The following is a 20,666-nucleotide window of genomic DNA, read 5'->3' as shown; positions in this document are numbered from 1 at the left end:
GTGTTGACCAACAGACCAGAGCTCAATGTACTCACTGTTGAAAGGACTGACACCAAACATAGTATGTAGATATTCGGCAACATGACAAGCTTGACACAGAGAGTGAAAATATCACAAAAGCAGCAATTAGTGAATTTATTGTTATTTAGTGTAGGAGATGATTTTTAATGAACACCAGTCAGCTACACATTTGTGCTGTTCCCCATTTCTAAAATAGAAAATAATTAAGTGTTTATCTTTATTTACTGAGGACTTAATAGATATTAATTAAAATTACAAGTCGTGTTATCACACTCTAGCTACATCATAACTCAGAGCTACATGTACATGCACAGGATTGAATAATCAAATACATTAACACTTTCCTCTTGGAAGAACACCCAAAACGTACCAAAAATTTGGGAAATTTAGAGATGCTGATGCTGGCTTCTGATTGAAACTTACCTACACGAACAATAAGACAGATCATCATGTCTGCAATTCATATTCAACCTCACCCAACCCATATATACACAACATGTGTATATATGTGTATGCTTTTATGCTGTGCTGTACTTACAAACATAACTAAGCACTTCATGTTGTTCAATAATTGAATTAAGTTGAATTACAGTTCACCATTACATAGAAATTGCTATTGATTTTAATTTACTACCACTACTACTACTACTACAAATAATGAAAATATAAATAAATTCAACACAGGGGATAATCATTTATTTAGGAAAAATGTGAATGTAAATATATATATAAAAAAAGAACAAATAAGAAAACAATAAACAGTCTTTGTCAGCACTGATAAATAACTCTCTGTGGCCCATCAGCCACATGAATCCAAATCTGAGCCAAGTCCTCTCAATGCAGCATGCAAACAACTGCTTAAAACAACAACTCGTACAAAATCAGGCCATTTATCTTTCTTAAATCCCACTTCATTTGGAAAATAACATTTTTTGCAACCCATATTATGCAGCATCACCGGTGACTCAGAACCATAAAGACTGCAGTGTGTGTTTCTTCAGTGCTTTCGTTTTGCCCTGCAGTGTGTTTATTTGTTGAACACACTGGCTCCAGGAGCTTTGGCAGCAGCAGGCTTGTCCAGGGCCGTCTCTGTCCCCGACCTCACGCCAGCGAACACAGATGGAGCCACCTTGCCCATACGTTCTAAACACAGACACAGATATGTATCCTCAGAAAAACAGATACTTTAACCAGTTCACTGCTCATCCTCAATGAGTAAGTCTTTGAGGGAAGAGCAGAAATGTGCAGCAGTTGTTAGCAGCTAAACTTTAAGCATGCCTACATGACATTTCCACAACTCTTTATCTAAAGATATTGTTACTCTAAATGGGATCACGCCGGCCTGCAGTGCCACCATAAAGAATCCTGGAATTAACTTTGGTCAGGATATGTCCTTTAATGTCTACATAAAACTTTAAGGACTGCCATAACGTCACAAAAATCAGACACATCCTGTCTCAAACAGAGGCCGGAAAAAAAGTGTACATATGTTACTTCTACTCCTTGTTATCAGCCCCATCAAGTCTCTTAGGACTCTGCAGCTGATCCAGAGCGCTGCTGCACATGTACTGACAGGAATCAATCAATCAACACTTGATAGAGATCATATTTCTCTCAATTTGACATATTGCATTGGCTAACTGTAAATCCAGAATATCATTTAAAATCCTACTGCTTACGTACAAAGCTCTTTATGGTCAGGCACCATCATATATTAAAGAGCTCATAGTACCTTATTACCCTACTACAACACTGCACCCTCAAAACGCACTGTTCCTTGTGGTTTATATAGTCTCCAAAAATAGATTGGGAGCCAGAGCTTTTAGCTATAAAGCTCCTCTTGTAGAACAAACTCCCAGTTTGGGTTCAAGAGGGAGACAACTTCTTCACATTTTAGACGTTTTTGATAGAGCTTATAATTAGGGCTGGCTCAGGTGAGTCCTAAACCATCCCTTAGTTAATGAAAGTTATGCTGCTATAGACTTAGACTGCCATTAATGTTCCATTAATGTTACTAACTGAGCTTCTTCCCCTGAGTTTTAAGCTTTCTCATCTCACAGGTTCTCATGGATCGTGGCTATGCTTCAGCTCAAGCTCAACGTGACCTTATATTGGCATGTCTGAGGGAAACCTATTGTATGACAGTGTAACCAAATAAACAATAATAAAATCACAATAATATAACGTTGTAACATGAGAATGAATGGCAGTGTTTAAATTATTTGTTATTTTGAAACGTGTTATTATTGTGATGACAATCATGTTTATGATTTATGAGAGTTAAAATATATTTTTTATTTTAAAAAAGTAATATTCTGCACATTTCCCTTTTCATATCTGGTATCATGTATATAAACAGTACAGCCGAACCGACAAAGCACCGCTCCCTGGTGGTCTAGTGGTTAGGATTCGGCGCTCTCACCGCCGCGGCCCGGGTTCGATTCCCGGTCAGGGAACTGACGTTTTATACATTGCATTTATACAAATCTATTGCTATTTCTTTCTGCATTTCCAAAATATGTTTATTAATTTAATTATTCATTGTTATACATTAAACATGTATAAGTATTTATGTATTTATTTCTGTCTTGATTTGTTTATTCATTCAAATATCTATCTTTGTCTTCATTCATTTATTGATAAAAATACTTTTGTTCTCAATGGGAGAAGCCAAGAATCATATCCACTATATCACATAACTCAGTGTTAGTTAAAGTCTCTTCTATTATGTCAAACTGACAAGAATGATGATATGTGAGGTCTACATTCTTGGAAGAAAGATACATTTGTAAGGATAGAAAGACAAAATGTCGTTACAGATTTGTGCGTTAACATCTGAAATGGCGTCAGAGGAAACAACATAAATAAAAGGCTTTACTCACCACACTCAACCATGACTTCATAGGTCTTACTCTTGACCTCGCCCTTCAGTCCCAGTTTACTGCGGGCTCCTTTCAGGTCCTCCTCCTTCATTGGGGGACGCTTCTTCTTCTTCACCTCGCCTGGCTGGGGAGAAAGGGTATGGGTAAAAAGACAGAAAATACAGGCTGCTAATGCTCTACCGTGATCCATTTTTGTAAATAAAACAGCATACCTTAATTGATGAAACTTACCTGTGACATGGTGATTGAAGTCTTTGTCTTGATTCCACAGACACCTCTTTCCAGTGTGATAGATTCGCTGGTTCTTATTGTGTGCCTTTGTCTTCCAGCAAGCCTGAAATTATATATAGTCCTGGTCCAGACCCAGTGAGTCAGTCAGACCCCGTGCCTTCTGTCCCACTCAGCCTGTTGTCAGTGTGTATAATTAGGTGTGACGTGAGAGATGGTACAGCTGGAATGGGTCTCCCATCTTTTACGATAAGCTTAGGTCAACAGCTGATAATTCCGGACCGAACACAAGTGCTTGTCGGCCCTCTCCTCCCCTGCAGACCCTGGCAGAGATACCCTCTTTTTGAAATGTTGGTGTGGAACTTGGCACTAAAGCAAGTATTGAATGTCCAACACCTCCCTGCAGCTCCAGTGGTTGGGACTCGGCCTGCCCATTGCTACGACTTGATTTAAGGCTGAGGAAATGTCTTTTTGGGTCTTGTAAAAGGCATTTCCAGACAGTTACCACATGAAGTAACAAAACAAGGGCTGAACAGAGCTCAGAAACTTTCCTACTGACTTGTTTAAGTTACAGGACGCCCATTGGTCCTTTACTAGTGTGAGTCAACGAGGAGTCAAGTTAGGTCAAATGTAGGCCCACACTATATAAATCTCTGTACAACCTCCAGTAGCTGGAATAAATAAATATAAAATAGAAATAATAACAATAATGAGTATATAATAAGTAATAAATTGTCTTTCGCAATATTAAAGACAACAAGCTGGTGCTGGAATCAAATGTCAACTCTGAAATCAATAATACATTTCAAAACTGACAGATTACATTATGTGTTTCATTTTATTTATTGATACATAATATCACATAACTTTCTATGTTTATTTAATGTTTACAATTGTATGTAACACTGCACTTCAGATTTTCTCTTATTTACATTTTGCAAAAATAAAAATGTAAATGTTTCTTTTGCTTTTTCACAGGATGACAAGGCAAGTATTTTAGACTGGAACACGTAAGTTGAGGTGTCAGCAGTCATAACTTTTGGCATCATAAACTGAAACTGAGAGATGATAGACAAACTGACTCACTATTTTAAAAATGACAAGCTCTGCGACATGGAGAGAAATCTGAAAGCTTGTTTCACTCACTCAATTGTATCACAGTATAATCTTATCATATGAGTGTAGTGTAGAGATGTATAAACTTGAATGGAATAAAAAAAGACAAAGACACAAAGTGTCACTCCTCATGTGTATGTGATTACTTCCACTGACTCTTGTGAACTAAAGCTGCTTAGCGAGGGGGGAATTAGTTTGTTTATGTGTTTATTACGCCTCTCAAAGTTCAAGTCTAAAGGTCATAGACACTCTCTCTGTTTACCTACTCTGACCAGTTAACATCTCAACCCCATTAGACTATTACAACCTGTATTTGCTGCTCCACCGGTGGCTTTTAAATGCATGCTACTTGGTGTGAAGTGGGTATGGAGGAGAAAAACAACACATAAAATGATATGCTTGTGTCAGACGGGGTGTGAAATGACAGCACGCAGTCTACATGGTAAATTGGCGTTTGTGTGTTAAATTAAGCTGATGAGCCCGAGCGTAATGTATTTTTAAGAGCTTCTCAGGGATGAACACGACTCCTGACGCTATAAGTACTAGCTGGATCTATCTTTGGACACACAATCATGACTGGAGGTGGGGTGGCTGTAATGGCGACCACACTTCTCCCCAAATTTAAGGGTGTTCGCGCACTAATACTGTGTCTGTGTTTACTCACATGATCTTCTTCAGTGTTGTACTGTTGTTGGGCGGTATTACTTTGGACACAGATGTCCCACAGGGCATCATCTCTGATGGTAGTGGGCGGCGGCTACGGGTTCGATTCCCGGTCAGGGAACCCTTTTCAATCACACAATGCTTTAAACTATAACACAAACCATAGTTTGAATAAGTCAACTTTCAAGATAGTGTGTCACATCCTTTATTGGAAAAGCATCTATAATGATAATTTACTCCCATCGCTTCCCTTATACTAGTTTCACTTTGCAAAATACTAAAAGCCCTCTTTGTTCCGGTTGAGCTGAGAGCTACCATAACTGCTGTGAGATGCTGTACTTTCCTCCATTCAAATGCAGTCATTTATTCCTTGCCAACATGCCAAAAACATCATAATGAAATCATCACCATTAACATAGTCATCACAGTCACAGTTTATGTCACTCTCCATTTACTTTAAAAGAGGACCAGCAGTCATACAATGATGCACACTTGAACACATGCACCCAGCACACCCCTGTACATACAGGTATATTGTGTGTATATACAGCGATATGCACACACAATCACACTCACTGTCAACCTACTGTCTGGTCCACAGTCACGTAACAGTTTAGAGGTCTATGCATGTCACATTCTTAACATCAGAGCCCGCTGAATGCTGCTTCATGCCTGAAGATCTGGAACTCTGGATAAAACCATCAGAAAAAAAACCCAAAACAAAAAACTACCCTAAAATCAAACAAACACAAAACAACAAAACACCTGCTGGTAATTTCACTCAGGCACATTATTTCGACAAAAAAGAAAAAAGAAAAAAGGAAAAGAAATACAACCCATACACAACACAAAAGGATGAAAGTTATGATAAATGGGAAATTGTGCAAGAAATGGTTCCCATATTTACTCTCCCCATTGGAGTGAAGGAATAAAGAACACTTTTGGAACAAGCATAGTCACCTTTTTGGCCCAAAATTACACTCAAAACTTATATAAAAAAAGAAAAAAAAAAGAAAACCCAACACTTAAAAAATTAGACAAAAGACATTCAAGACAAAGTACACATCAGAGCACATCAGTAAAACGGTCACAAACAAATTGAGACTGCAATCTTGTGTCTAGAGAAAGAACACACCGGCTGAGTTGATGTTAGAAGGATGTTGCAGTGTCACGCTTGCAGCAGTCTTACAGGTTTAATGGTTGAAATGACTGTGTCAGAAGATAAAAAATGGAAGGTCGCTGAAAGCATTAATGTGCTCCTTTTGACACGAGTAACATTACATAGAAGATATGCAGTAGTCAAGTGTGTAACTGTGCTGGAAAGTGTTGCATCAATACAGTGATTCAAACACTCTCAAGAAATGCTCCTCTAAATTTGAAACTGTATACACACGCACACATACGCACACGGTGGTGTGATGTCTACATGGGAAAACGAAGGACAAAGTTTACATTGAAACTACACCAGGAATACATGTTAAAATATGAAATGAAACCGACTCTTTGAGCTTGTTTTGTTTGCATGGTGTTTGGTTCTGTTGTGGCCGTTTAGACTTGTCCAACCAACCTTTTCCTGGACAACTGTACCCATACACACTGCCACTGAAGTCCAAACAGTACTAAACCAGTGTTATACATTTTCCTGTTATACGTGCATAAAGGATTTAGCGATATTATAATCGTTCATGGTGGGATTATTTTTCCCTGACAGTGTCTTTACACACAACACTCGGCCCAGGAGTGCCACGTCAAAATGCAACAGTGATCTGAAAAACCTGCTTAACAGCAGAAATATCTCCCAGTGTGTCATATTAGATCCGAGATTAGACACGGTCGATGCAAAAGTCCTCCAGGAGTCAACAATAAAGGGAATTCAATTACAGTATATTCTTCTGTCGTCAAAGAGCATCCTATGTTTGAAGATATTGTGTCAACTCCTAAGGCTGATACAGAATCTGTGGTGGTATGGTGAACGTGTATGTTGGCCTGCGAGGAGAACAGCTAGCACAGAAAACCGTAGTAGCTAGGCACACAGGTCAAACAGGGATCCCCATGCGAAGCTTCTTCTTCTTCACTGTCTTCAGTCCAGTGAGTCGTCGGACATCATCCTCATCCGACTCATCCATCTCATCGTCTGCGGAGAAAAGGATCTAAAAAAAATACAAGCAAGAGAGACAGACAAATGTTAGGCCAAACTGATTGACTGAGTGGGAGGCAGGTTTATAGTAACACTGTAAAAAGGGCACACAACAGTGTTTCACAAACAGACATAAAAGTCCTATTCTGCAATATTCTGAAGAAACTGGCTTTCCAGTAAATGGCTGAATGTTTTCACACAAAGTGGGTACATCCTGAATTCCCAGCTACTGGATTGTAGTATGAAGATAAACAGAAAATAGGAGCTGCAGAGTTTGTGAAAGACTTTACATCGCCTGATTTTGTCCACTTTCACGAAGGATGGAATGCAAAACTCCAGGAAGTCATTATGACTAATAAAAGGGATGTTTTGTAATTTACCTCCATAAAGCTGAGGGTCTGAAGAGATTGACTTTATAAAGAATGGTAAACTCATAAACAGCACAGGCTGAGATATCTTGATCTCGAGGCTTGGTTGAGACAAGTAAATCATATTTCAAATCGGATCTTTAAGACAGTCTGCACTGTTATTTACAAGTGATCAGACTGGATTTGTGTGTTCAGCCACTGGTAACCTATCAGCAGAGTTTATGTGGTAACAATGTAGTCATCAGTAACTATGAATGCTGGTAATGTGGCTTTCCATCACAGGAGCAGCTTTATTTATTTCAGTTTATTTCAGCGACTATTCCTGAACTGAACTGCTGTCTTCCATACCGCTCTGGTAGAGGCAGCATGAATTTGGTCAGCCTCTCTGATGCTCTTCCATCACTCTGGATTTTAAGTGATTGTGCATTATCGCGTAGTGTCTGGTGCGACACAAAAGACACTTTGAAATCCGACAAGAGTGGAGACACGTCAGAAATCCGATCGGAAATGCCCCTAGTATGAATCATGCCACATAAATATGGGGTTCAACAGCTTTTCCAACAGTTGACTGATGGCCTGATTAAGGTTATTTTTCAAACTTGAGAAATCTCACTCCAGAGCTGCAGGAACGGGAACTTTCATTTTGAGATTCTGGCACCACCGCATGGAGAAATGTGGACATGTTTTCACCACGTCCATTCATTCATTTCAAGGGGAATCCGCAAGCATTAAAAATAACTATATAAAAAATTGCCAGTCTTCTCACTTATGGTATTTTTCATGACAGTCATATTGAGGCATTATATTATGGAAAACCCTTACCCTAACCGAAACAGTTTCATAACCATTTACCATTGTAGTGCATCTAGGTTAAATGTGTAATGTCTCTTATGTATATCTATATCTAGTATAGTACTGTGCTTTTGTACGTGAAATAATGCTGTGACTTTCCCAAGTAAGTCAATAACTGCAGTCTTGCTTGTTAGACTGTTTACAGTGGTTCATTTTTGCTTATCAACATCAGCCGATGCTGCATTTCAGCTGACTTTACTCAGACAGAGAAGAAAAAGGAGATACGAGCCAGCCAGGAGTCGAACCTAGAATCTTCTGATCCGTAGTCAGACGCGTTATCCATTGCGCCACTGGCCCGCTGTGTCTCCCTCTTGCTGCCAAAACCATTACATGCGTCTCACTGCAGCTCAGCCCATCCCCCACAACACAACACTCTGGTGAAGGCTCTGTGAAGCCAGCTGCCGCACACAATTAGGAAGTGAAACAAACCTTTTGTTTGGCTTTTGTCTTCACGGCACACAATTTAGGTGTGAGAATACAGAGAAAAGAAGCTTTATGTTTGTATGTGTTATAAAAATCACTGAGTGAAAGGCAGGTTCAGGCTAATAATATCATATAATAATTAAAAAATAAAAATATCTTTCTAGCAAATAGCTGAATGTTGTCCCAAATTCTCCGATCCTGGACTATAGTACGGAGCTACACAGAAAATGTGCTATTTTTGGAGGGAGGGATCACTTGTCCTTTTCCACTAAGGTTGTGATGTAAAACTGTGACTAGTAAAGGGGCCAAGACATGACCTCCATGAGGCCGGGCGTCTTAAGAGACATATTTTATACAGAATGGTAAAATCAAAAGAGCAGAGGCTAAGATATGCTGGCCTTTAGTCCCTTGTATGGGCAATACGCCAAAAATACCAGGTCCAACATTTTTCCAGTTATACAACTGGTTAGTATCTTTCATTAGACTCGCCCAGTAAATACACACTTCTTTCATACCCCACGCCTTCAGTTTGTAAGACAGGCTTTCTTTTTACATCTTAAGCCTGAGCCAAATAACCCCAATGACATCATCAAGGTTATTTACAGAATACAGAAAGCTCCCTTCAGAGCCACAGGATACATAACTGTTACATGTTTAAGGCAATAAAGTTTCAGAAAAATAAAAGTGGTGGTCCTTTTGCATTACTGCCACCTAATTCTTACAAGCAACTTTTTATTTATGTAGCTTTTTTCAGCTGATAGCCCTTCTTTATTTTGATTTTGATAACAATAACAACCAATGTGTGTGTGTGTGTGTGTGAAATCAGTTGGGTCATAAAAATTTCCTTGATATTTCTGGCTTCAGATACCCAACAATAACTCAGTAATACACCATTATTAATCCTCAAATGCAAGGAACTTCCATTTTATGTTGATTCTGGCACCACCCTGTGGACAAACGTGGTCATATTTCCACCACCTTGTTTGGTTCATTTCGATGGGATACAAATGATTGGCCGGCATTAAGAATAACAATATGAAAATAGCCATCCTCTCACTTATGGTCGTGTTATGTTGGTCAGATTGAAGATTATTAAACTGAGACCATTTCATAACCGGTTAAGAACTCCCTTTAGAGTTTTAAAGGAAAATATGTAGATTAATGTCCACAGTATCTATATCTTATCCCGAGTGTATTTATAAAGGAAATTATGCTGTTGCTTTGGCAAGCAAGTCTGTTACAAATGCTGACGGCCTTTGAGGATTGTTTCGTCTCACCAGATTTTGATACCGTGGTTCATTTTTTGCTTATCAACACCAAGCAATGCTGCATTTCAGCTGACTGTACTCTGACAGAGAAGAAAAACGAGATACGAGCCAGCCAGGAGTCGAACCTAGAATCTTCTGATCCGTAGTCAGACGCGTTATCCATTGCGCCACTGGCCCGCTGTGACACACCTCCTGCTGAAACCATTACATGCGTCTCACCGCAGCTCAGCCCATCCCCCACAGCTCAATGCCCTGCTGAAGGCTCGCTCTGTGAGGCCAGCTGCCGCGCACACGTAGGAAGTGAAACAAATCATAAAGCTGGCTTTTGTTTGCTTTGCTTTGGCCATTTATGTGTTAACATAACAAGAAAAGTGGCTTTATATTTATTTTTGCGCTGTAATCATGTGGCCCACTTACACTGTCCTCAATCTCTCGTCTCCAACTTACGTGCAAAACACTGCTGCCCGATTTTTAACACAAACACACAAACCCCTTTGCTGTCGTCACTCCACTGGCTTCCAGTCGTTTTACAATTGATTTTAAACTTATGTTGTTTGTTTTTAACGCCATTAATGTCTTGCCCCCCTCTTACTTGTCAGAGATTTTAACTTTTCGCAATTGTGATAAACTTGATTTGATACAATAAATACTCCTCCTACTTATAACAGACTTTCTAAATCAGGTCCTCATTCTAAGTACTTGTGTTGTCTGTCAGCAAAATTAAAATGTGGCCTGAAAGTAGTGATGTGCTATTGGGTCTTAATGTTGTTTGCCCTAAAAGCTGAATGTGCCCAGAATAGGATACGGTTAATCTACTACATAAAGGACAGACTCCAGAAACATAACCAAATGGTATAATCTAGATTTGATTGTGGCAATCATCTAATCTAAACACCCACTTCCAAGAACAACAGTTTTGTAGGAATCAGGTCCAAGACAATGTTTACTCTGTGTCTACTATATCCACTTCAGACTTACTTGCTGCATCCCTGAACTTATTTAGACATTACGTGGAGGAGCTGTACGTGAAAATGCGAACATCACAACCAGTTGGGCGAGACAGAACAGATGTTACTTTACCAGCTCCCTATTGCAAAGTTTGTGCAATGTTATGTGTGAACAGAGCAGGTCGTTGTCTGGAGAATTTACAGTGAGTGAATGGGAATGTTGATGACGGTGTAAGGAGTGTAGCTGATTTGCACTCTTTTCTGCTTGCCTGTATATTTCTTTTCAGTCTTTCATTGATCTTGTAGATGAGTCCACATACGCTATAGCATTGATAAACAAACAAACAAACAAAAAGACGAGTACTCCTTCTCCTGCACGCTCTGCCCAGACGCCTCATCTCGCTTAAACAAGTATTCACAACATGTGAAACCACATCTGACACAAACAATCTGATGTGTGCTAGACGTTTGTAGTGGCAACTCTGGAGTGCAATGTACAATGTCAGTAGAAAGACACAACAATGCCAAAAGTTATTCAGAAGCTAGCGAGGTTGCAAACCCAGAAATTTATAGTCAGACATCTTATATTTGTGCTACTGACCCATTGTTTTGTCCCACCCTCATAAAATAAGAGATCCGAAGCCAAACCCCAAACCTTCATATCTGATTGCTTCCTCTTGACTTCTGTCCAACCTCTGCTTCTAACCTTTGCCTCATTATTTGACCACAGGAAGAACAATATCACATGTTGAACAGCTTGTTCAACAGGAGTTAAGAGGGAAGTGAAGTTCATTTGAGTTAAAAAAAAAAAAAACACACACACACACAAAAAAAACAAACAATTTCTAACAAATGAGCAGCTCGAACAAGTATGTGATGTCTCATGCTTTTTGTATCTGGACTCCTCAGTGACCCTTCAACCATAGCCCTTTGAAAAGCCAGAATGAACACTATTACTACCACTAGAGGCAGTGTGTGGCCGTTTGAAAACTGTCTCGGATTTGTTGCTCTCACCGCCACGGCCCGGACTTGATTCCCAGCCAGGGAACGCCCTATGTGCTTGAACAGTAAATTAATTCTTCTTCATAAATTCTTGCCGCGTCATGGCCACGAGACTATACTGTCTTTAATGGTGTGGCTGATATCACCAGGAAACAGGTGGGGGGTGGAACAACAATGTAAACAAACATTATCGGTGCATATGAAACAGAGGAAAGATCAGTATTGCATTTTCTTTCTGAACACAAGCCACCCAGTATCACAGCTCCATTCTTGCAGCACCAAGAAGTAGCCAAAAATTTAAAAAGAATAACAGGGATCAAACGTGTGTGCAGGTGCTTTAACAGCAGCTGCATGGCAGTGTAGTGGTTAGGCTTTGCTGTGTTTATAATATACTGTAATAGTTTTAGACGTAAAGTGTTTCTGTGCTACATATACACAAGAAACTGTTCATGCAAGAAATCAGCGGCCTGCTTTGTACTAGTAGAGGTAGATGTGGTACCTTCTGTTAAAAGGCCAGAACCAGCACCACCACTAGAGGCAGCACATAGCAGTCCCTGGTGGTCTAGTGGTTAGGATTCGGCGCTCTCACCGCCGCGGCCCGGGTTCGATTCCCGGTCAGGGAACTAGCTTTTTTGTTTTAAGGTTAGTTTTGTTTTTGCAATGTTTTAACAATGCTGTTGTGTTGTGTTACCACACAATGACTCATTGTTTAATACATAAACTGATATAAAATACAGAAAAAATACAACACATTTAGTTACAAATTTTAGCAAAGAAAAATGTGCTCCTCGTCAAGTTTCTAACAACAGCTGTGATATCCTATTAAGACCACTACCACTAGCAGAGGCAAGTTGTGGTACTTTTTAAAGGCCAGAATGTCCATCACTACCACCACTAGAGGCAGTGTGTGGCCTTTCTTAGACTATTCTCTTTAAAACACTCATAGCTTTCCCTGGTGGTTAGTATTAGGTGCTCTCACTGCCATGGGTTCAGAAAACACCTTATTATGTGCTCAAGTAGAAAACAACAAAGAGGCTGCAAAACACGGGTAGATTGTGGATGAACAACTGATATTTAATAAAGACATTCAAGAGTAGAAAATGTATTCTTTAATTCCAGGGTCAGACCACATATATATTATATATATTTTTGTTTGTTAAGACTGTCACTGCATCAGATTAGGCAATCATAGCGGCATTAATTCTTGCTGCCCCAAACTGCTGTGTCATGGCCGAGAGACCATGCTGCCTTTAATGGTGTGGCTTATGTACCCAGGAAACAGGTGGTAGAAAGCAACATCTGGTAACAACAATGTAAACAAACATTATCAGTCTGTATGATTCTGGGTGGCTTATGTTCAGAAAGAAAAGGCGATGCTGACCTTTCCTCAGTTCCCCCCTATGCAGCACCAATAACATCACTCCTTTTTAGTTTTGTCAGTTTTACATGGAAGAACATACTCTGCTCCTCATGGAACACAAAATCAGGCTGATATCACGGGGCACAGGCCACAGCAAATCAAGCACTCAGTCAAAAGATATTAACCAGTAACCTAACCAGTAACATGTAGGTTGGAGAACTGCTCAAAAAACTATGTAGGATCAGCTTTAATAGAGGACGAAACCTGAAAGCAAATTGTTGACAGATTGACTCTATACCAAACGGTCAACGGTTTCCTTCTTCTAAAGACTAATAGCAAAATGCAAACGACAGTTCAGTTCCTCCATTTTGCAAATATGGAACATCCACCCACCTCATAGTGGTATATCGTATTGGGAGAGTTCAAATTTCCAGACTAGCAGACAACTTAAAAGATCCCTCCTGTCATGTGAAGCATGTTGGATTCCTGAATTAGAGACTCACAGTTTTGGGAATGGATATGGACCTGATCTCAGGGTTGTCCTGTGAAACAGATCCAACCTACAGCCAAGTTCTAAAGCAAACTTTTTATAGTTTCATATAAATGTATTTTTCTATTATGGAAAAAATGTCTTAGGAAAGTTCCTTGTGATAAAAACAGACTTTTTTAATAAACCAATGCAGAGCTGTGTACTTATATTATTGGTCATGAATGTGGTAGAGACATCAAGGTAGTTTAGACTTCAAGCAACCAGATTAAAGTGAGAACTCCCACGCCTTTCGGTGGCTTTGCTGGTAATCGTTTCTAAAAAACAAGCTTGTACCAGACCCGAGTTCTGACTTCACGTGTTGGTGTATGAATATTGTGTGTGCAGCACAGCTCGACTCCCCTGCTTTACAAGCTTATAAAGCAACTGGGAACCATGATCAAGGCAACCGTAACAGCTCTAAGGCATGTTCCTCTACAGACTGAGGGTGTACTGAATTAGTACAAAGCAAGTTTGTCCATACCAGGGTGCTAATCAGTACTGGAGACCAGGAAAGCTAACAGTCAGAAGAGTGTTCTGGATGACGTCTGTACTAATCAGCATCTGCTCTGTCTCTAATGTTCAACTTAAACTATGTATGTTTAATTAATTGAAAGTGATACTGTTTATCTAAGGATCTTTTTTTAGTGAATGTTCAGTGAAACTTACCTCTGACTCCGAGTCATCATGGGACAGAGCTCGTCTGTAGCGCACCTTGCTGTTCCCCCGTGAGTCCTCCTCTCTCTCCTCTAGCTTTGCTTTTGTCCTGTGCTTCTTCATTAAGAAATTATCTACCACCCAGAACATAAGGGCCTAAAAGAAACAGAAAATACTGTGGTGAATAATTTTCCTCATGTGGAATTAACATGTGATTTTTATAATATTCAACTAAAACACAGAAGTTATTTTACATTCACAAGCACTCAAAGACAAAGGTCATGGTATGAACAAACAGGGATGATTTAGGTAGCTGATGACGGTCTCACTACATGTGTAGTGTACTGGTGTTGCAGGAGCTCTAAAATCAGTGTCCAAGAAAAACGTGCAGTAACAGCAGACTTACGTTGACGAAGAACGGAACGATGAGCATGACGATGGCCAGTTCCAGGTCAGGATTCTCTATAGGGTTGAGGAGGGCCAGCTGCAACACACACATATATGACACACAAGCACAGACGTAAGCATACACAGCAACACAAAAAGTACACTTAGCCTTAGACTACAAAGTAGAAATAGTACAATCAGTAGAGGTAATAATTCTCTGTATTTATTTAATGGAAACGGGATAAGCCACTGCAGCACACACAACTGGGAACCTGCCAGAAGCTAGAAAGACCATTAGAAAGTACACCTGTTATGCAAATAATGTTTGTGTTTGCTGAACAAATTTGTTTATGGGATTGTGAAACCAGAATGTACTGGTTTATTTTGACTGAGATGTTTACTTGAAGCATTTTGACTGTTGGAGAGTTTATATTACCAGAGGGGGAAAAAAAACAGCACTATGTAAATACATCTATTTAAAATTACATAACAAAAATGTAATGGTAAAACATGTATATCCAACACTTGACACAGCATACCATACATTTGAAAACTGGAAGGACACACTGATGAGATTACAGCCTCAAAGGTGCAAACAGACCCTTGTGTCAGCTCTTGTGTTTTGAATCAGGAATCTTAACTTAAACTTTTACTTAAACCAGCTGTGTAATTAAAAAAAAAAGAAGAACCTAGCAACTACAAAACATTGGATTTGAAGCCTTTTGTTGTTCCTTGTTTATTCACCGAAAGTTCAAAGTAACTGTTGTGGTATGTGTTGATGAAGTGATGAATTCATCAAGCGTAAACTGAGAGGGCACAGCACATCACTACAGGGATTCCAGAGAACATGCCTCTTGACCCATAACAGGTGTCCCTGGTGGTCTAGTGGTTAGGATTCGGCGCTCTCACCGCCGCGGCCCGGGTTCGATTCCCGGTCAGGGAACGTTTCTTTATGATTAGCGGCTGTGGCTCAGGAGGTAGAGCAGGTTGTCAACTAATCACATAATTGGCAGTTTGATCCCAGGCTTCTTCCCTGCGTGTCCAAGTGTTCTTGGGCATGATACTGAACCACAAACTGCTGTCAAAGGCTGTGTCATCAGTGTCAAAGAAAGGCACTATACAAGTACAGTCTTAGTACTTGTCTTAGACTTCAGGGAGCACAAACAAATCACACTTGGCTCACTGTGTGAAATTCAGCATCGAAACACAAGAGTTCATGTCTGTGACAACTTTACGTTCAGTCTTTGTTGGCTGTAGGTGCTGTCTTGTTTTTCTCCACACATGCCATTTCTCCTCCTTACCATCTCAATGAGCATGCATGTGATGTTGAAATCTTATTATTTTTATATGGTCACAAAGCAGTTCAATATAATGGCTGTATGTGCTGCAACACTTTCATTTCCCTGCTATCTTTTTAAAACGTTAGTCTTTTTTCTGACCTTCTTCCACTGCGGGATGAGGAGGACCAGCATGATAAGGACTTTCTCAAACATCATGATGAGGATGTAGAGGATACACTGGCCCAACCACGCTGTGCACTGCACTGGCTCCCCTAGACAGACAGACAGACAGACACAGACAGACAGAAGGGAAAGCGAGACAGATTACTGTGAAGAAATCTGCTTTGGCATTCAGATATGTAGCACCGATCATTATTAGATTTCACCGATTCAGAGTTACACAAACTGTTTTGGGGACAAAAGAAGGCACTAGGAATGTAATGTGAATGACATTGCAGCACTGCAGTACTGAGGGCAGCTACTGCCCTCCATTGGGCATTACAGGCATTTTAGGAATGTGCTGGAGCTCCCACTTTACCACTCACACACACAGTCCTCACCATATTCTCCAAAACGCAGAGAGTCCCACTGCCTCCACTCTACAATAGCACTGACGGCTCTCACCCCAGCATAGATGATCAACATGCCCAGAGAAGCATCCAACAGGAAGTTAATGAGGTATCTGGGAGAGACAGAACAGTGCATGTAATGCAAAACTGCAGTTCTAGCCTGCTTTCCTTTTAACAAAGTTTCTTGGAAATGTATTTGCGACATGCAGAATCGGGAAGCTTGAGGAGAACAGCCAAATAAAGGATTGACTCACAATGAGCAGGGATCCTCCTCTGTGAGGTCTGACAAGTAGACGTTGGCAAAGTGGATAAACAGCATCCCGATGGCCTGTTTGGAGGTGTCCAGGAACCTGCAGAGACAAGACACTTGATATGCTTCCGAGGCACTCCAGTGGGATTCATTTGATGCCTTTGCAGAGAAACGAATAAAAGCTAGCTGAGCTGCCTTACCAGATCCTCCAGGGTCTCCTTTCATGTTTTGGCTCCCTGAAGCGTTTCACTGTAGAGGAAAGAGTGTACCACAAAGATAGCGGGAATTTACTACATATCATTCGTACAAACAAAGAGGAACATACAATCAATCAAAGAGAATCTCCTTTGTCTTCATTTAACCAAGTTACAACCCTCTTATGAGCTGTCAATGATCCAAAGATCACTGCAGTGGTTTTATAGGTTATTTGTTTAGTCCAACTGAAAATCTTGTACTGGCATATTTATGATTTGGAAATGAGAGCTGACATCCCCTTTTTGAGCAGTTATACCACCACACAGGTAGGCTCACAAGTGAGATGTCACACAGTTTATTGCTGAAGTACCAGGCGATATGTTGTTGGTCACAGAGGAAGCAGAACTAGTGGTCAAAAACATGTTCGAAAACCTGCTAATACCTAATGCAGCAGCTATAAAAATATCAGAGCAATATCATGCTCTTATTTTCAGCTCAATGTTAAGTTAACAGGAAACAGAGAAATGTTTTTTTCAAGATGTCTAAAAGGAAGAAGTGGACCAGATTTGGTATTTTGTAATCAAAATCATTGCCAACATCTAGCCTGACCAAATTAAGAAACACAGTAGACATAAAGTGCATCTGTCCATACGGACTCAAACTGATCTGTTGTAGTAATATGATGTATGTGTGCGTTTGAGTGCAAAACCTTGTCCTCCAAACTTATTTTGGGTTAGGGCTATCAAAAGTATTGATACTTTGACAATACCACGTGTTTAAAACAATACAATCTCCGTTAATGACACATTCAATAGGATCTAAAGAACCTAAGTTATTAAAAAAAAACAAATCAGACAGTCTGTCCTCCTCTCGTGTGGTCGATCACACAGCTCTACTGCAGGGATACAGAGAGACGTTAGCTATATTACGCAAAAGACACAAACACACAACACAGTGTTTATTTTGTAAGAATGAGTAAACACAATAAACTCAAACGTAATTAACACCCATGTGGCTCAACTGCTGCTGGATCGTGGGGGGTTGCAACACTAACATTATCATTCTGTGGGAAAATCTGCAAACGGTCCTCCTTTCTAATTTTTCTGAACCAACACTGTGTTCAGGTTGTTTACATTGTTTTGCATTTTAAAAATTAAACCGTATATCATATTTTGTGTGCCAAGACCTTTTACTGTGGTATCGAAAGAGGTATCAAGTATCGTTTTTTTAAAATACTAGTATTTTATACTTCTATAGTATACTGTAGCACCTTTTTAGATTCCTCATTTTAATTATTCCCTTTGTAAAAGAGTCATGGAGTTTTATGTAAGATGGCTCATCATTGAAAGCAGTGACATGTCCAACACAAATAAAGCCCTTGCTGTTCTTCACAATAGTGAGTTGTTGTCCATGACACCCTCTTCTTTTAACTCCTATGACACAGAGCTGCACGAGAGAGGAGCCTTTCCACATTACGCAACCAATGATGTACTTTTCCAACATCAGACACAGACCGTGCATCGTTCAACGTTGCAACACAGTGGATGCATTAAACAATCAGACTTCTCAAAACGTAGCTAAATAACAGCACTGCCTAATCGTCTATTCCAGGCTTTTGTGCTTTTAGGGTGGCAGGTTACACTGCAAAGCTGTGACTTCAGTTTCTGCTCTGAGCAAAAGTGTGACTTCAGACTAAACACACCCTGTGCGCAGCTGGGTGTGATGTGAGCGCAGGCGGAGGCCTACTTCTCCTGCCTGGAAAGGGAAAAAAACAAACCAAACAAACACTAAAGATCATTCCTAATCCTGCAAGCCTGCTGCGACACACAAAACTGTGACGGCTCTCATTAGGGGAGACATTGACATAGACTGAATGGAACCATGGCTAAGTGTGGGTTTTCTGTCTATGCCAGTATCTCTGTGTCTGTCTAAATATAACTTCCACTGCCCAGCTCCAATATAAAGCCACCTTAACTAGGGATGGAAATGAACCTGTACTGAACATGTACTGGTTCCTACCAAGCATCCTCAATAAAGAGAAATGTTTATGACTGTGAAGTAGCTGCAGGGTATAGATAGTACACCTTACTTAAAACTGTTCTAAACACAGTGGAACATTATTTGTATGTAAATCAGTATTACACAAGTGTATTGAAGCTGCAGGCGTCATTTTTCGTTTTACAAACTAACTGCCACCAGCAAAGCTCTGGTAAAAAAAAAAAAAAGACAGTTTCCTGATGAATTTACATAATAGATATGGAAGGGAAGGAAAAGGTGCAAACATGTGCCACACTCCAACTACAGCCAATAACTTTACGAGAGAAGAAGTCAGCAGCTGTTGTATGATACAGAGCTGAGACTCTGTGTTTAGAAAGCCTTTCTATCTCCCTGTTGTTTGTCTGTTCCTGTTATAGACTGGAGCATGAGCCTCCCAGCCGGGATCAATATCGCATGTGATTAACAGAGTGATGCTATTGGATAATTGTCCGGTTCGCTCAGCAGCTGGAGTCAGATATCTGACACACAGTCAGGCCATACTCACACATGAGCGTGCTGAAAGCCACCACGGCCAGAAGTCCTTGCAGGAAAATCCCAAACGAGTCCATCAAGGCGCCGTTCTCGCACCCGCGGTTATCTGCACCCGGCTTCGCGGTGGAGGGCACCGACGTGTTGGGAAAGGACACGGCGGACATCCCTGCTCCCACCGGACCTGTCAGTGCCACGTCTCCGACCTGGGACATCTTGTTAACACCGCTAACTGCATCCATGGGACAGAAGACTAATTTAAATAAGTCGACAGACAGTAGCCTTTCACGCAGACTCCGCGTGCTTCCCGCTCCTCGCCGGCAGTTGTTGGTCAGCTAATCGATATGTTGAGCCGGACAGTCTTCGGTGAAAGATGGTGGCATCCTCTTCCTTCCAAGCGCACACTCATTCTGCTTCAGGCATCCATACAGCCATAGCAGCTTTTGTCGGGAGTACAGTCGTCGCAAACAAAACAAAAAAAAACGTAACTAGAAGTTGCACTAACTAAAGTATCACTATTTAACTCGTGTACACTCTCTGAAGGTGCCGCGTTAGGAACGGGTTCGGGTTTTGAAGGTCCATGCAGCGGTGGAAACCTTTCGTCGCTTGGCTCTGCAAGCTAACATCTAGTGACGGACACATGAGCCAAACATGTCATGCAGCTGCTCAGACAGACAAAAGCACTATTGAAACTGACTCTTGATATCAGCGCAGGTCAAGCAGTGAAAGCGGAGAGTTTAGCCGACAGTCAAACAAGCGTCCGTGGTAAAAACGAGATGCAGCGGCTGAGATGCTATCACCCCTGAACCAGCTAGCCCACAGCTAACTCCTCGGCTCTGAGCTAACGCTAGGCTAACAAACTTATATTTCCTCTGACACTGAAAAGCGCGTGTACCGGACGCTCGTGACTACAGCGCCTGTAAAAACCGCTCTCTTTTTTTATATCAGAAAACGATTAAAATGAATAACTGCAGGTCACGGCTCACGCTCATCCAGCTGCTTCCCTGCC

At 40.6% G+C, this 20,666-nt stretch overlaps 1 protein-coding gene and 5 non-coding genes across 7 annotated transcripts; 3 read left to right on the top strand and 3 right to left on the bottom strand.

The window, feature by feature from the left end:
- Positions 1-742: 742 nt before the first annotated feature.
- On the bottom strand, positions 743-20,632 carry LOC104933142 (store-operated calcium entry regulator STIMATE). 2 transcript variants are annotated; one of them, XM_010748522.3, is made up of 10 exons: positions 19,674-20,632; positions 17,137-17,185; positions 16,941-17,036; positions 16,678-16,799; positions 16,277-16,389; positions 14,857-14,934; positions 14,463-14,606; positions 6,953-7,060; positions 2,904-3,027; positions 743-1,164 (listed from the first exon to the last, which is right to left on the bottom strand). In XM_010748522.3, the coding sequence occupies exons 1-10, from the start codon at positions 19,897-19,899 to the stop codon at positions 1,049-1,051; spliced, it is 1,176 nt and encodes a 391-aa protein (XP_010746824.3). In that variant the 5' UTR covers positions 19,900-20,632; the 3' UTR covers positions 743-1,048. The 2 variants fall into 2 exon arrangements, with proteins under 2 accessions (XP_010746824.3, XP_010746826.1); XM_010748524.3 differs by lacking the exons at positions 6,953-7,060; positions 14,463-14,606; positions 14,857-14,934; ... (3 more) ...; positions 17,137-17,185; positions 19,674-20,632 and adding an exon at positions 3,135-3,263.
- Positions 2,406-2,477, top strand: trnae-cuc (transfer RNA glutamic acid (anticodon CUC)). The gene has a single exon. It is a non-coding gene; the product is annotated as a tRNA-Glu (tRNA).
- trnar-acg (transfer RNA arginine (anticodon ACG)) lies at positions 8,492-8,564 on the bottom strand. Its single transcript has one exon. It is a non-coding gene; the product is annotated as a tRNA-Arg (tRNA).
- Positions 10,063-10,135, bottom strand: trnar-acg (transfer RNA arginine (anticodon ACG)). Its single transcript has one exon. It is a non-coding gene; the product is annotated as a tRNA-Arg (tRNA).
- trnae-cuc (transfer RNA glutamic acid (anticodon CUC)) lies at positions 12,459-12,530 on the top strand. The gene has a single exon. It is a non-coding gene; the product is annotated as a tRNA-Glu (tRNA).
- Positions 15,709-15,780, top strand: trnae-cuc (transfer RNA glutamic acid (anticodon CUC)). The gene has a single exon. It is a non-coding gene; the product is annotated as a tRNA-Glu (tRNA).
- Positions 20,633-20,666: the final 34 nt, after the last annotated feature.

The sequence above is a fragment of the Larimichthys crocea genome, chromosome VI (genome assembly GCF_000972845.2).
Source record: "Larimichthys crocea isolate SSNF chromosome VI, L_crocea_2.0, whole genome shotgun sequence".
Classification (NCBI taxonomy): Eukaryota; Metazoa; Chordata; class Actinopteri; family Sciaenidae; genus Larimichthys; species Larimichthys crocea.
This window is presented reverse-complemented; position numbering and strand designations above follow the sequence as displayed.

What these genes read in the sequence shown, in the direction of transcription:
- LOC104933142 (XM_010748522.3), bottom strand. Translation starts at nt 19,899, where the DNA reads ATGGATGCAGTTAGCGGTGTTAACAAGATGTCCCAGGTCGGAGACGTG. An exon ending in TCTGCGTTTTGGAGAATATG is followed by an intron (nt 16,390 to 16,677) that starts GTGAGGACTGTG and finishes CTGTCTGTCTAG; the next exon opens with GGGAGCCAGTGCAGTGCACA. An exon ending in ATGATGACTCGGAGTCAGAG is followed by an intron (nt 7,061 to 14,462) that starts GTAAGTTTCACT and finishes TATTTTTTTTAG; the next exon opens with ATCCTTTTCTCCGCAGACGA.